A 17465-nucleotide genomic window follows, 5' to 3' on the forward strand; every position below is an offset into this window, starting at 1 on the left:
AAACACAACAGATAACTAAACATTAGCTTTCAAGATACTTGCCTATTTTTCCATTTTCATTCATTTTGATTCATTATTTTTCTATTCAACTTTAAACCAAATATCCAAATCATAGCCGATTTAAAGCATCAAAATTTCCTATACTACTTTACCACAACCCATACCCATAACTAGGCTATAAACCAAACGTCCAAATCATAACCGTTAAATCATCAAAACCAATTTATCAAAACCAACTTATAAGGCTATAACCACGTGTGTGGTTATATCTTTCGAGTAATCAAAGTTCGTAGCTCTATCACGATCAAAGATATCCACCTCAAATTAACCGGACCAATGTTTTCAGTATCCACCTCAATTTTAACCGCATTGTCTCGCATATACCTTTCTAGCGTTGTAAATGAGTCGAGCTACTCGTGAGCGACTCGAGCCCAACTCGTTAAAATCTCGATTCGAGCCGAGTCTAAACGAGCTCGAGCTCGAGCTCGAGCCCGAACTTAATTTAAAGCTCGTTTATTAAACGAGCCCGAACTTCATATCTCGAGCTCGAACAAGCTCGCAAGCCTAAACGAACTTTTCATTTATATCCACAAAATATTAATTTTTAAATAATATATATAATAATTAATTGTATATTAATAATACTTGTAAGAATAATAGTAAATCTTATTATATGTTGATAAAAATTACAAAAGTAATAAATTTGAAATATAAAAAAATAAATAATATAAAGAAAAACAAGATTATATAACTAATGAGTCGAGCTCGAGCCGAGCTCGAGCTTGTAAAATATCGAACAAGCCGAGCTCGAGCTTACATTATTAGGCTCGAACAGAGCCGAGCTCGAGCTTTGTGAAATTTAAACAAGCTGAGTCCGGGCTCGGCTCGGCTCGTTTACGCCCTAAATAACTTTTCACCTTTATATTTTAATTTTTAAACACCGAATCTTCTATCTTCTATCTTCTATTTATAAGGTTGCAAAACAGCACTTTTATTTTCAGGACTGTAAAACTGTATGAACCCACTTTAATTTTTGGGTGAAAATATAAGAGAAAATTTCAAATTAACCAATCCCGAATGGTTAAAATTGTTGATTAACAAAAATTTCGGTTATGAAGCCGAATTTCACCCATAACTCCATAAGCACCCTTAAACGTCTAAGTGTCTAACGCTCATCACTGCTGCTACTGTTAGGATACATCCACATTTGTTAATGGGATCATGAGTCATGATCCCATTAAAATATCAAAATTTAAGATATGTCCATAGACATTAACCTGGTAACGATTTCTGCAGTTTAGACAAACTTCCACCTTTTTCAGGCGTTACTAACAAAACTATAAAGCAGCTATAACCGGCAACCTAGCTCAGTAATAAATCGATAATGTACGGTGATGTTGAAGAGAAGGGTTCGAAACACCGTACGCCCATAACCAAAGATCCAATTCCACACTCAATACCTGAAAACAACAATTCATATATCAAAAGCTACAAACTTTTTTTCATAAAATATGTTCTTACAATTCTTTCATAAAAGTAAATAGCAAGACCAACCTGTTTCCCAGTTCTTTTATTGATCAAATCCCTCATTTTCTCCACTGCGTATATAGAGCAAGCGCGTAATTCAATTTCTTCCTCAGTACCTGAACCGATTTCTTTATTTGCCTCGATGATATCGGCTAAAGTTGAACTATACTTTAATACTCCAAGCTGTTGCAGCACCGCAGGTACAATATAGTCTGCAAATATAGTTATCGAACCGACATCGTTGAATTCGCCATACCCTTCACCCTTGAATGCACCCCATACATCAGCAGCAAATATCTGGGCTCGTTTATACAAAAACACTTGGTGACCTTTGTACACAGTATGGTCACGAAAGCCTACACCATTTTTCATTATATCATGATTAACATATATTTTTCCTAAAAAGCGCAAACATAAAATCAAAAAGCACAAAACTTTATTAAGAAAAGTACCTGGAAAGTGACGTGCAATAGTAGAAACAAGCTTTACAGCCGATTTTCCACAAGACTCCACAATGTTTGATGCTTTTCCCCCAAAACTTCTCTCAAGTTCATACCCAACCTAAAGCAATAAAATCGGTTATGGTTACTTTTGTATCTAATTAAGGGTGTGTTTGTTTAACTCGTTCCGCGCTGGATGTTGAACCATTCAGTAGTCAGCGCGTTTGTTTCTGACCTCTAAATAACATATGATGCTTAATGATTTAGCATTCAATGTTAAACCATACAGAGTTGAAACACTCTCTTAACCATTAAGCGCCAAAATTTTCTATTGTATCCTCCTCAAATCGTATCCAGGACACTTGACAAACAAGTATATTGAGATTTTTATTCATATAACACGTTAATAAGCTAATTTTACTCAATTCATATCGTCCACTCAATGATTTTATACAGCTTATTTTCATTCACCACCAAGTTTATTCAAAGACATTGAATCATTCAGATTATAAATCACTCAGCACTAAATCATTGAGTTTTATCAAACGCAGTCTAACACATATTTCTTATAGATGATCTTCAAAAACATGAAAAAAAACATACCTCGTGTATCAAACGAACTCGTTCATCCTCCAAAGGTAACGGTCTTGGCCATTTTAAAAGTTCACGCAACTCAGGGCCTAACAACAACCACAAACTTAATTTAATCAATCAACTGTTTCACAATCTCCCAAAATCCAATACTTAGTTTTTAAATTCTACGTTTCATAAAACAATAGTGTGTTCGATTAGTTTGCAGAGGATAACATAGCACCTGTACTACTATATATTTATTTATTTATTTATTTATTTATTTATTTATTAAAATATAACTAAAAAAGTGTAGTACCTGTGTACTTCTGAAGTCGATCAGCATCGAATACAGACTTGTCGTTTTCAAGAGCTGATTTTAATCCCGAAGCCAAATCATCGTAATTTAAATCCTTGTCTATCATCAATTAACAACCCAAAAACAATATTATAAAATTAAAAATGAACAAGATATCAAGTATACACCTATTTCTCTTCAAATTAGGGCTTCAAAATCAATTTTCTCATAATGCTAAATCGATCAAATAATAAAAACACCGAACGTATATAAATGATGTAATGTGACGTAATATTACCTGGCCAAAAACAGAAATTAAGAGCATCCAACACAAACAAGTATTGAACAGTTAAAGGACCATTATCAAAATAATGAATCCCTTCGTAATTCCATTCTACTTTCGGGATTGAATCATGAACACTTTCTACAACTTTTTCAATGCCTACGAATCACAATACTCAAATTTATATTTTATTTTATTTTTTAAATTGCGTAATAACATAATGAGCAAAAAAAAAAAAAAGAGCAATTAAAATTATACCTGTAGAATCAACGGTGACGTGAGAAGAATGAGACGCTACCCAAGCGGAGCTAGCCCTAACTTCTTCCATTGAGTTTGCGGCGGAAAAATAAATATAACGTATATAGATTTATATACAACAGAGATTACAGATATTAGGAAGGAATGTAATTAGGGTACACGGTAAGAGTTTCGTGTGAAGCATGTGATTAGAGCCCACTGATTTTGTTGGATTGAACTTGGAAGGTTTGAACGATGTGAAAGGTCACGTGTTTTTACTGCTTTTGGGTCGTTGAATATGATTTTATAGTAAATAACTTTTGGACCAAATTAGATCTTTGGTTACTTTTTGAAAAGTCCTCTAAATTTTAATACGAAATCATTGTCGTTTGCTTTCTTCTTTTTCACAAGAATAAAAAACCATGTTTGATAAATTCGTCACAAATTATAATAATTTACAACAAAATATCATGTAGTAATATTAGAAGGTACGGGAGCAATGCTTTCTTAGATGCTTTATCACTATGTTACTCATACGGCCTTCATTAAAAAGTTCTTTTAGGTATTTGGCGAACGTAATCAACACACCACGAGAACGGTGGTAGAAAGAGACTGTGTGCGTTGGAGCAACCCTCAACCTGTTGGATTCTCTTAAAATGGTCGGAAAGAAATCGAGATAAGAAAGGTCCCAAGTTCGATTCTCTCCCCTTATAAATATCCGTGGGATTAATTTTACTTTAAGTCTGATTGCCACAAGGGAAGTTTGCCGACCCATATTCAGGATCCAGGTCCGACCCGTCTGCCACTTGGGATGGTTTAAGGTTCGGATCCTTGTAATACGGTTCGGGTTTTCGCCTGAAAGCGCATGCATGCGTGGCAAATGATCGCGAAGGCGGTTAAGCCTCCTCTGGGTGATGCCAACAACTTGTCTTTCAAAAAAAGAGACTTACGGTGACGAAAAGACCCACCGACCAGAAACGGGCTTTAGTAGCGGGTTGGTTTTCCTCGTTGTCGTAGGTTTATCGTCAGATCACTTTTTTCGGTTGCATCTTTTGGGTTGGACCAGACCACGATCTCCATGTTGGAGATCTAGTTTCAACGTCGGGGCCGAGACGAGTTTTTTTTTTTTGCAAATAGGATCTTTTATGTGGCGGCTCCTGAAGTTTCATGGTTTTCGATTTTATTCCACGCGCTTCGACGTTCTCTTGATGGTTTAGGTGTTTTGTCGAAAATGGTTTTTAGCTGCTTTCGGGTTTCGAGTTTTAGTTTATAGTCTAAAACTTTTAGCTAGCCTTGTTAGCATTTTACTCACTCTGTTGGCGGTTAAGGTGTTTGATTTTAGTTTAGCTTGTTCATTGCCGTTTTCTTGCATATTCTTTATTCCTAGAGAGTCAGTGTGTACCTTATTGATCTTCGGATCAGTTATATATTTTAATGTTTTTTCTTCAAAAAGTAACTTTCCTTTCATTAATAAAATTTAAATCTTAGACCACTCTCAACATGACATTTATAGAAGCTTTGAGTTTAATTAAATGCAGTTTAACTTATGTCACACTGTGTTTCGTAAGCGAAACCCTATCATAGTTATAAAATTTTAATTAATCATGTTCAATAAAATTTTATTTATCTATTTTATTTTAATTAATTTTGTTCTTTCTTCCATGCAAATCTACTTGGAGTATGTGTTTCTTTTACCATGTGCTATCATCAAAGATATTGAAGTTCTGATGAGAGGATTCTTATGGTGTCAAGGTAGTATGAAAAAATGTAAAGCTAAAGTCAAATGGCATGACGTGTCTTCCGAAAGAAGAGGGTGCTTTAGGTATTCGACTTTTAAAATATTGGAATATTGCCCTTTTAACGACACATGTTTGAAAAATTCTTGAGCATAAAAAGTCTATGTGGGTGAGATGGATCCACTCTTACCAGTTGAAAGATTGTAATTTCTGGGATGTTCCAGTTCCGTTAAATGCTAGTTGAGGTTGGCGTAAGCTTTTGGGTATGTGTGAGTTTTGCGTGGTAGATTCGTTCATGTTATTAGTGACAGAGCAATTACCTCGGCATGGTTCGATGAATGGTGCGATGTTGGCTCTCTTATTAATATAGTCAGATGTCGTGATATTTGTTAGCCTATATTACTTAGCCCAATCTATAAGGGCCCATTATGTTTAGTCCATTAGGTTTAGGTTCTCATGTTCTATATATTGGTGAGCATATGCTTTATAATGGATCAACAAGCATATCAATTCATATCGTTATACATCTATTCTCAAGTTAACATGGTATCAAGAGCCAAATAACCCCAAACCCTAAAGGAAAAAAAAAATCATCACCGTCATCAATCTAATCGTCACCAATCTTCAATTCTTTACTCAGCCGCTACCGATAAATTAAAAAGATAGTACCCAATCATCACCTAAGTCTTCACGTGGCCTTCTTCATATATTATTTATCCTCTACTTTGTTGAGCATGCAACACGTATACAGCAAATACACAACATGAATTGATGTTATTTGTTTTCCTTTTTGTTAATATTATTTATCTTCCTTATATCGAAAGATCTAATTATTTTAGGGGCTGAATCATTTGGCAATTGGCATCGTGTTTCCAAGCAACGTGGAACGGAGGAAATAATTATTGGGATTCAGAATCTCAAGCTCAATTATTAAATATTATTCAGGCTCATCAGTCAACCCAACAACGGGCCCAACAGCAAGCCCAATGCTTTTACACAGCTCAGCTTTTTTTACTCAGGAGACTATTCTTCTTAGTGCATATAGTACATATTACAGTGCTGCCGGGTGGCACATGGACACTGGTGCGTCTTCACATCTTACTTCATGCATTAATAATCTTAGTACTATTTTTAATAATTGCAAATATTCATCAGTAGCCGTTGGTAATGGGAACACCATTCCCGTCACTAATAGCGGTCATAGCTTGTTACCCAATATCCACCGACCGTTACATCTACATAATGTACTTGTAACCCCTAACATCGTTAAAAACCTCATATATGTTCGTCAATTTACCCGTGATAATCTAGTTTCCGTTGAATTTGATCCCTTTGGTTTTTCCGTGAAAGATTATTTGACGCATCGTCTGCTTCTCCGATGTGATAGCATCGGGGATCTCTACCCACTTACATCACCCACCTCTCTCTCTTCTCAGGAGGCTCTTCTCACCAGTCCGGTTACATGGCATCAGCGTCTCGGACATCCCGGACATTATATTTTTCGAGGACTCCTTTCTAATAAAGATATTATTTGTAATAAATCGTCGTCGCCTGTTCTTTGCCATGCCTGTCAGCTTGGTAAACACGTGAGACTCTCCTTTTCTGTTTCCAGTTCTCATGTTAATGCTACTTTTGATATTATCCATTCGGATTTATGGACGTCTCATGTTTCTAGTCTTAGTGGTTTAAAATATTATATTATATTTCTTGATCATTTTTCGCATTACGTTTGGGTTTTTCCATTACGCAATAAATCTGACGCACTTACCACATTCATACAATTTCGTACATTTGTTCGCACTCAATTTAACAAAGAAATCAAAACTTTTCAATGTGATAATGAAAGGACCCGTTCATATACATTATAAACGATTCACAATAGTTGATTACAATGCGAGGCATTTGACCTCTATATGATACATTTTACAAACATTGCATTCGTTTTTAAAAGACAAACTTTCTTTACATTGAAAATTGACAGGCATGCATACCATTTCATAATATCCACTATCCAACTATAAATTGATTTAATAATAATCTTTGATGAACTCAATGACTCGAATGCAACGTTCTTCGAAATATGCTATGAAAGACTCCAAGTAATATCTTTAAAATGAGCAAATGCACAGCGGAAGATTTCTTTAACACCTGAGAATAAACATGCTTTAAAGTGTCAACCAAAAGGTTGGTGAGTTCATTAGTTTATCATAATCATTTATTTTCATCATTTTAATAGACCACAAGAATTTCATTCCCAGTTCTCATAAATATACGTCCCATGCATAGAGACAAAAATAATCATTCATATGGTGAACACCTGGTAACCGACATTAACTAGATACATATAAGAATATCCCCTATCATTTCGGGATCCTCCTTCGGACATGATATAAATTTTGAAGTACTAAAGCATCCGGTACTTTGGATGGGGTTTGTTAGGCCCAATAGATCTATCTTTAGGATTCGCGTCAATTAGGGTGTCTGTTCCCTAATTCTTAGATTACCAGACTTTAATAAAAAGGGGCATATTCGATTTTGATAATTCAACCATAGAATGTAGTTTCAATTACTTGTGTCTATTTCGTCAAACATTTATAAAAGCGCATGTATTCTCAGTCCCAAAAATATAAAGGGTAAAAAGGCAAATGAAACTCACCATACTGTATTTCGTAGTAAAAATACATATAACGTCATTGAACAAGTGCAAGGTTGGCCTCGGATTCACGAACCTAAATTAATTATATATAATTATGTGTTGGTCAATATTTGTCTAACAAATTAGGTCAAGTCATAGTGTACCACAATCCTAATGCTCGAGACTAATATGCAAAAGTCAACAAAAGTAAATTTGACTCAAAATAATTTCCAAAAAATCTATACATGATTAATATATAGTTTAAATATCGTCGTTTTATATTTTTAAATATTTTTAAAAGATTTATTAGAGTAATAATATAATTTATTTATTAATAAATAAAATTTTATATTAAATTTATGTAATAAAATATACTTATATATATATTAAGTAATAAAATTTATAGGGTTCATTTAGTATCATAAAGATAATATGATAGGTATTATTAAAGTAAGTTATTACACGTAGTAAAATATGTTTGTATCACATATTTATTTGATAAAATAATATCTATAATGATAGTAAGTAAAAGTTGTATTATTTTGTAATAATAATTATTATTATAAAAAATATATTATTATAAAAATATCAATATTTATAATTACTAAGATGACATTATGATAAAACGATAATTCTAATTATGATAACTTTAATATTTACGATAATTTTTAATATTATCTTTAAAATAATAATTCTATTTAAAATAATAATAATAATGATATTTTATAGTAACAATGACATTTCTATTAAAATGATAATTTTTGTTAAAATGATAGTTTTAATACTAACGATACTTTTAATAATAATAGTAATGATAAAAATAATAAGAACGATAATTTTACCTAAATCAATATCTTATAATATTTTAATTTCATCATGATACTCTTACTCATTATTTCCTAATCGTTTCGTTTAATAGCTTTTAATCGTCTTTTATATCGTGTTTATAATAATGATAATAATAGTAATCAAAATAATTAGGTGTTACCAATATTTGTTTTAATTACACTTATATTAATAATGATAGTTACTATAACATTATTAACGATAATACAAATAATTATCTTAATGATAATATAGTAATAATAATAATAATAACAATAACAATAACTATTTTTAAATAATGATATATATATTAATAATGATAATAATAATAATAATAATAATAATAATAATAATAATTGGATAATAATAATAATACTAATTATAACTTTAACGATAATAACGATAGTAATAATAAAAAAAAAATAACAATTTTTAATGATAAATCCCTTTTATTGATAAAGATAATAATAATGATAATAATAAGATAAAACTAGAACGACGATAAAAAAACGACGATAATAATAATCATTTTTAATAAAAATATCGAAAATTCAATTGATTATAACTTCTAATCCGTTCATCGAAACCATTCGATATCTAAAGGAAAAGTTCTTAATTTTTCGCTAGCTTTCCAAGGACATGCATATCTTATACCTTATCTCAACCGCAAGTGTAACTAATTCAATATTCAACCTAACCTGTCTAAGGGCAATATCAAAAATATAAGCATGCATAATCCTAAATACTCGAGCACTAGTCAGGGATACACTATTAGTATGTAAAAGTTAAATTATGAGTACTCACGTATCAATATTGAGATTCAATATTGCCGGAAAGGTACGTAGACGCAACGGAAATGATAAACACTATATTGACCTCACGAGCATACCCATGAACCATACTCAATCACCTCTATAGCTATAACCCATAATTTCCTTAATCCTATCCTACTCGAAAAACAATTTCGAAATCACTCGGACAGCACTCCGTCGTAATATTTTATGTATACTAATAATATCTTGAAATAATACGGAGTAAATATATATGTACATCGATTGAGAGAGTTTAGAGAAAAATATTTTCAAGTTTCTATGAAATAATGAAACCTATTGAATTCTATTTATAATAGATTTTTGAATTATTAAAGTGAATTATTAAAGTATGAATTATTAAAGTGAATTATTAAAGTATGAATTATTAAAGTGAATTATTAAAGTATAAATTATTAAAGTGAATTATTAAAGTATGAATTATTAAAGTGAATTATTAAAGTTAAAGTAAAGTAAAAATAAAGTAAAGGTAAAGTTTAAGTATAGTAAAAGTATAAAATTATGTACGTATAATACGCGTATAAATATATATAATATTAATTTAAATTGTTATATATATTTAATAAAATAAAATATAAATATCGTTATCTTTATCATACTAGTTAAGTAATGAGTTGTAAAAAGTGATTCTAGATATTTACAAAAGTTATATACGTTTTAATAATAAAGTTCTTTTTAAATTGAAAACGTTTTTGTACGTTTGAAACTAAATAGATCAATCGAGTCTTTATGAGATTCAATCTTCCACTATCCTTTGTCTAGTTCTCAATGATTGACAATTTATTCTTATTTATAAATCACTTTACCATTTTTCGAATATTGTTAAAATGGAAAGATTTCTCAAATCAACGTGGGCCTTTCAACAGAGACTTGTAATCATAATTCAATATATCTGATAATTCAATCATTTGATCTTATCTTCTAATTCCATTGATAAACATTTTGAAACAGATACAATCATATAAAGTATTTAATCTAATATTTTGTTTACGTTTCAAGTTATAATATATATACACATATACATATATAATCATATTCGTTTAATGGTTCGTGAATCGTTGGAACTAGGTCGAGATTGAATGAATGTATGAACATAGTTTAAAATTCTTGCAATTTAACTTAATAAATATTGCTTATCGTGTCGGAAACATATAAAGATTAAAGTTTAAATTTGGTTGGAAATTTCCGGGTTGTCACAGTACCTACCCGTTAAAGAAATTTCGTCCCGAAATTTGAGTGGAAAGGTCATGAATGATAATAAGTATGTTTTCATGATGCATACGGGCTGAAAATTAGAGTTTTCTCATCAGCGAATAATTTGGATAAACAATCCATTTATATGAAGAGTATGAATGAAGCTAAAATAGAAGAGTGAAATGAGTAAGTGTAGATTCATCTTATCATTTGACGTAGATATGATTGATTCCCAGATTTCAAGGGATTTGAAGAAAATCTTCTTAATAAGATTTGACTCTCCGGTAATCAAGGAAATTAGGATCCGCTTTAAATGCGATCGTCCATTTTAATTGTTCTGTCGGAGATTTTCTTATAAATTCACCTCCTTCGTTTCCTTACAACTCACACCTTCTGTTGATGCATTTTATGCAACTCCCTAGACATCTACCCACGTCCATTGCAGGTACAACAGTTTACAGGCCACCATGATTGCTCGTTATTATCCTATCCGTGTTTGTATGTGGTTACAGGAACTGCAGGAACGAGATTTAGATGTTTGACTATGTTAGACTTAGTCAGACGTACGAGTGAAGCCTCACTAGTACGGCTGACATGAGACGACCCGACCCAATCCATAGGGACGAATACAATAACATATGATTACATCGCGAGGTACTTGACCTCTAAATGATACATTTTACAAACATTGCATTCATTTTTAAAAGACAATCTTTCATTACATCGAAAGTTGACATGTATGCATACCATTTCATAATATCCAAACTATAAATGACCTAATCTGTCATTTACTTAATAATAATCTTTAATGAACTTCAACGACTCGAATGCAACGTCTTTTGAAATATGTCATGAATGACTCCAAGTAATATCTTTAAAATGAGCTAATGCACAGCGGAAGATCTCTTTCAAACCTGAGAATAAACATGCTTTCAAGTGTCAACCAAAAGGTTGGTGAGTTCATCAGTTTATCATAATCATTTATTTCCATCATTTTAATAGACCACAAGAATTTCATTTCCAGTTCTCATAAATATACGTCCCATGCATAGAGACAAAAATAATCATTCATATGGTGAACACCTGGTAACCGACATTAACAATATGCATATAAGAATATCCCCTATCATTCCGGGATCCTCCTTCGGACATGATATAAATTTCGAAGTACTAAAGCATCCGGTACTTTGGATGGGGCTTGTTGGGCCCAATAGATCTATCTTTAGGATTCGCGTCAATTAGGGTGTCTGTTCCCTAATTCTTAGATTACCAGACTTAATAAAAAGGGGCATATTCGATTTCGATAATTCAACCATATAATGTAGTTTCGATTACTTGTGTCTATTTCGTAAAACATTTATAAAAATTGCGCATGTATTCTCAGCCCAAAAATATAAAGGGTAAAAAGGCAAATGAAACTCACCATACTGTATTTCGTAGTGAAAATACATATAACGTCATTGAACTAGTGCAAGGTTGGCCTCGGATTCACGAACCTAAATTAATTATATATATTGATGTGTTGGTCAATATTTGTCTATCAAATTAGGTCAAGTCATAGTGTACCACAATCCTAATGCTCGAGTCTGACTCAACAGTATAGTAACATGTTATATTACCCATGCTCAGTTAGGTCAAAAGTCAAAGGTTAAAGTAAAAACGAGGTCGCATGCAAAAATACAATAACTTATACAAAAAAAAAAATTTTCGGTCAAACATGACTAAACGACCACTTCATCGATTTTTAGAAAAATTATCGGAACTCCGATTGATAAACGGTCCAAGGATAAAAGTTACACAGTACCAAAAAGATTAAGCATAAATTTTACAGAAGTAAACTAAAACTAGACAACTCGTAGTTGCCAATGCGGTTTCGGCGTTTCAAAGTTAATTTTTCAGCTTTAATAAATTTACAAAAGTGACCGAGTAGCCTACTTTGGAGATTTTTAGAAAATTCCTCGAAACTCGGATTGACAAGCGGTCAAAGCCTTCAAATTCTCGTTACCACAAAGATATAACATGATTTTTGGCAAAAGTAAACACACATCAGGTCGACCATGGCAACTGATACAAAACTGACATTTTTAATAAAAAGTTCCAGCTCTTTTTAGAATTTTAAAATGTGACCAAACAGTCAACATTGACGATTTTTAGAAAAATCGTCGAGACTCAAATTGACAAACGGCCAGAGTCGTTTGTTAGACCTTACAGCAAAGAATTCAGTGGTATTTTTGTTTTAATCTGAAACAACGCAGATCATCGAGAATTTCAGTTTCCGTATCGACGTTTCATCAAAATTTACAAAACTTCTTTTATCCATAACTTGACAACCGTTCAACGAAACGAGACGTGCTTTATATGAAAATTCATCTACTCGACGAGTAGAATCCAAATAACCACTTTTTATTACCCAGAAAATTAGTTCACTAATTATTAATAGCATTTTTAATTACGAAATTAATTGTTTAATTCATAACTTTCTAACCGTTCATCGAATCCATTCGATATCTAAATGAAAAGTTTTTAATTTTTCGCTAGCTTTCCAAAGACATGCATATCTTATACCTTATCTCATCCCTTGTATAACAACCTTTAAGATTCATCATAACCTATCTAAGGGCAATATCAAAAGTACAAGCATGCATAATCCTATTTTCTCGAGCACTAGTCAGGGATACACTATTAATATGTAAAAATTAAATTAGGAGTACTCACGTATCAATATTGAGATTCAATATTGCAGGAAAGGTACGTAGACACAACGGAGTTGACAAACACTAAATTGACCTCACGGGCATACCCATGAACCATACCCATCACCTTCATAGCCATACCTCATAATTTCCTTAGCCCTATCCTACTCATAAAACTTGTCTTGAAATGACCCGTTCATGACATCGTCGTAATATTTTATGTATAATAATACTAAAAATAATACTCCTAACTATAAGATTAATAATAATACTAATCCTAATACTAATAATAATAATAATAATAATAATAATAATAATAATAATAATAATATATAGAGAAGTAACGAGAGACAGATAGATGGAGTGTTTTCATAAAAATGAATTCACATTTGCAATTTGTTCTATTTAAAGAAATTGACACCACCTACCACTCACCTTGCCGACACTTTCTAATTTCATTACATGATATACGTAATTTTTTTATTTAATATATATATATATATTATATTTAATCTTTAGAATTAATTAAATATTATATTATATTTACGCTCATGGTAAAAATATAATTTTTACAAAAATGACACGGTCGTGGTCTCACGACTCATGTACCACTTTCGGTTTTTCGGGCGCACTTTCGTACGTTTAGAAAACTAGCCTTTTAGGTTACGTGACGTGTACCTTTATTAATAACTAGACTTAAATTAATTAAAAACTAACCCACTTAAAGTGTAACTTTATCTTTTAAGTATTTTGATCATTTCCTTTTATAAATCCTAGTCTCATTGTTTATTAAAACATATATAATAATATTAGTTTAAATCAAAACGTTTTATGACTAGTTTGATATTGTAATTCATCTTTTTGTAACATATAAATATATTTTTTATTTAAAATATATAAACTTGTACATATTGTATATCATGGAAGTATTAATATAATAGTATAATAATTAGTTTTTGAAAACTAATAATAGTTCAAAGTTTATTTTAAATTCGTTTAGAAAATCTTATAACACGTAACATTTACACTCTAAACCTATAATTCCTTTATATGTTAACGTTTATTTTAGTTTCCTTAACCTTTCTAAATAAAATAACTTCGTATCGATCGAATCAAATAACAAGGGTTATGAAATTCAATCCTCCACCAACTTTTGTCTAATCCCCAATAATTAACACTTTTGTTCTTATATACAATCACTTTTCCAAATATTCCGAATACCGTTAAAAGTAAGGGTTTTCTAATTCAAAGTGGACCTCATAACAGAGACTCATAATCATAGTTCAATGTATCTGATAATTCAATCATTTGATATTATCTTTTAATCTCGTCGATAAACTTACATCGAACAAATACGTTCGTAAAAAGTATTATTCATTCAATACCTTGATAACATTTCCAACCTCTTTAAATAGATCCCATAGCTTATATTCATATCAACTAATCCGTTCAATGTTTTATAATATATGTCACTCTAATAAGCACACATGTATATATATATATATTTATTTACACATAATTGTTCGTGAATCGTTAGGCATGGTCAAAGGATATTTGATTAAATGAATATAGTTTCAAAACTTTTGGGACTCAACATTACAGATTTTGCTTATCGTGTCGGATATATATAAAGATTAAAGTTTAAATTTGTTCGGAAATTTCCGGGTCATCACATTACCTACCCGTTAAAAGAAATTTCGTCCCGAAATTTGATAGGGATTGTCATGGCTAACGGTAAGAGTGTTTTCATGACGTATATGAACTGATAATTAGGGTTTTATCATCATTGGTTAATATAGATAAAATGATTTGTTTTTGTGAAGAGCACGAATGAAGCCATCACTTAAGAGTGAAAATGAATAAAAGTAAGTTTGACTTAACCGGTGTCGTAGTCAAGATTGATTTCCGAAATTTAAGGAATTTAGAAGAAATCTTCATATTAAGATTTGATCCTTCGGTAATTAAGGAGATTCAGATCTTCTTTGATTAAACTCAATAATCTGCTTCGATTGCTCTGTCGAAAATTTTTCTATAAATCCACCCTCTCCATTTCCTTACAACTCACACCTTCTATTCTTTCTTTCTCAATTCCTACTTTAAAGTATTCGTGAATATGCTCCATCCCATCCTGATCCTTGATATCCTCTTAACTTGCATATCTGTCATTCTTCTTTTTAATCTGCCACCAGAAGAATCTATTTACTTTTACTATACTCTTGGGTTTATAGTGTTTCTAGTTCTCCCATGTCTTTACATTGCTATATGCATCGATATATATGGGTTGTAATTTCCGGGTTGTTGTTAGATTTTACACCTTCCCTTATATTTCGATGTCTCTGCTTCTGTCTTCTATAGTCATCGTTATCCATAGTTAATGCTCTCTTCTATTTGCTGCGGTTTATACCCCGAATTTCTATTTCGGAGGTTTGTCCTTTCGTTTCTTCTTCTTGCGATTAAATAGCTCTCGTAATGGTCCGGAATTCGTATTTATGGATTTCAGAAGGAATATAGTAATTGTTCTAAGAAGGAAAGGGCAATGGTAAGTCCTGATTTGTTAAATTACCAGAATACCCTGAAAAATACCGAATCATCAAGAAATAGTTCCTTGATATGTTTAGAGATTAAGTAGAATGTAAGAGTCGTGTAAATGGTACATGATGACGGTATATTCTGTGAATCATCACGTCCATTAGAAACTTAGCATGAATTACCGTAGTATAATGACGTTGATCAAGTGTCATTATATTATACTAGTCCATGCATCAGTTCCCAACACCACTTCAAAAACATTCATATTCAAATTTTTCAGAATTTAGGAACTAACACAGTTTCTTTTATGTTGCAGATATTACGGAGAGATAAATGATACTTGATAAGAATAGTTGTGAAAATATCTCCAAAGATATGGAGAATATGTATAATGGAAGATACGAAGATATCTTATAATATTTAAGATATGATGATGATGAAGAATATCTGTCTGTGAAGGTTTAGAATAAGAAGTAAGGTGTTTGCTAACGAGTTCAGCAGGTACTGATTTATTTGGATTCTTTGAAGGCAGATTTAGTCCTTGTGATTTGTCCACTGCTTCCTTCATACTTTGCTCAATTCGTTTTTCAGTACCAAATCTTTTCTTTTTCTGAGTTTTACCAACTCACCATCTTTTATCATCAAACCTTTGGCCGTTTAAACCATTTACCATTTTTATGTTTCCTCTGCATTTAATGTTATAATATCTGAATCACTGGTTATCAATCCGAGGTGGGTTCAGAAGAATCGTGTTTTAGATGATTAACTGCTGATGGTAATATGGTGGAATATGAAAGGTTCCCCAGTAACAATGACGAATAACAACGTATCTATCGGGTTTAAAATAAGATTAGTCCGACTGAAATGTCGAAATTGACTTGCTGGAGCTGTGACAAAATTGGCTACTTTGAAAAGGAATCGAAATGTTGTTTTTGCTAATAAATGCTAAAGAATTCGACGCGGGTACGTGTTAAACGATAACTTTGGTTTTGAGAGTTTTGCAGGTACAAGTCTTCGGGTAACGTGTGGTTGGATCATCATCTCGATTGTTCAATGTTTGAAGTGTCTTCCGGAATTTCTAAGGGTTTTAAATGCAGATTGTCATAGTCAATATCCAAATGATGAAATCTTCCGGAATTTCGAATGATTTTCATATACTTCTGGGTGTTACGAATAAAAGTGGTGTTCTATCACAGTTTTGAAGTCAAAGTATAGTTTTGAAAGATGTAAGAATCTAAGAGTGATAATTTCGGTTATATCTCGAATTGTATTTTGAGATTTCAAAACCAGAATATGTACTTAGATTTGAATGAGTATGGTTGTTTTGATTCCTATAGATGAATGTATATTGTTGTGAAAGTAGTGAATATAGTTGATGATTGCTGAATCAGATTCGGAGAATGTAATCATATTAATTGTGAATTCCAATACTTCTCGGGTATTACCTACCCGTTAAAAAATTTCACAAATAATATTTTGAACAAAAATTTTCATTACCGTCCTTATGAAAATATATGTGGATATATTTCCTTCAGATGTAATGCAGATTCAATGAGTTAATATAATATTAAGCTCATTTGATTTTTCGACTTGACTTAGAAATGAATAATCTCTAAAACATTAGAGATTACATAATCTTCTCCGAGTATTTCACTAATGCAATCAATA

The 17465-nt window shown here is 31.6% G+C and overlaps 1 protein-coding gene across 1 annotated transcript; it reads right to left on the reverse strand.

The window, feature by feature from the left end:
* Positions 1 to 1143: 1143 nt before the first annotated feature.
* Positions 1144 to 3469, reverse strand: LOC139893261 (uncharacterized). The gene is made up of 7 exons (XM_071876413.1): positions 3377 to 3469; positions 3134 to 3277; positions 2857 to 2955; positions 2571 to 2647; positions 1980 to 2088; positions 1555 to 1883; positions 1144 to 1460 (listed from the first exon to the last, which is right to left on the reverse strand). Exons 1-7 carry the CDS (start codon positions 3444 to 3446, stop codon positions 1368 to 1370), a joined length of 921 nt encoding a protein of 306 aa, XP_071732514.1. The 5' UTR covers positions 3447 to 3469; the 3' UTR covers positions 1144 to 1367.
* Positions 3470 to 17465: the final 13996 nt, after the last annotated feature.

This window comes from Rutidosis leptorrhynchoides, chromosome 2 (assembly GCF_046630445.1).
Source record: "Rutidosis leptorrhynchoides isolate AG116_Rl617_1_P2 chromosome 2, CSIRO_AGI_Rlap_v1, whole genome shotgun sequence".
Lineage (NCBI taxonomy): Eukaryota > Viridiplantae > Streptophyta > Magnoliopsida > Asterales > Asteraceae > Rutidosis > Rutidosis leptorrhynchoides.

Excerpts from the sequence above, each read along its gene's own strand:
- LOC139893261 (XM_071876413.1), bottom strand. The coding sequence starts at position 3,446 with ATGGAAGAAGTTAGGGCTAGCTCCGCTTGGGTAGCGTCTCATTCTTCT. Across the intron at positions 2,648-2,856 it reads TCGACTTCAGAAGTACACAG|GCCCTGAGTTGCGTGAACTT; the intron begins GTACTACACTTT and ends GGTTGTTGTTAG. Across the intron at positions 1,884-1,979 it reads TATTGCACGTCACTTTCCAG|GCTTTCGTGACCATACTGTG; the intron begins GTACTTTTCTTA and ends AAAATGGTGTAG.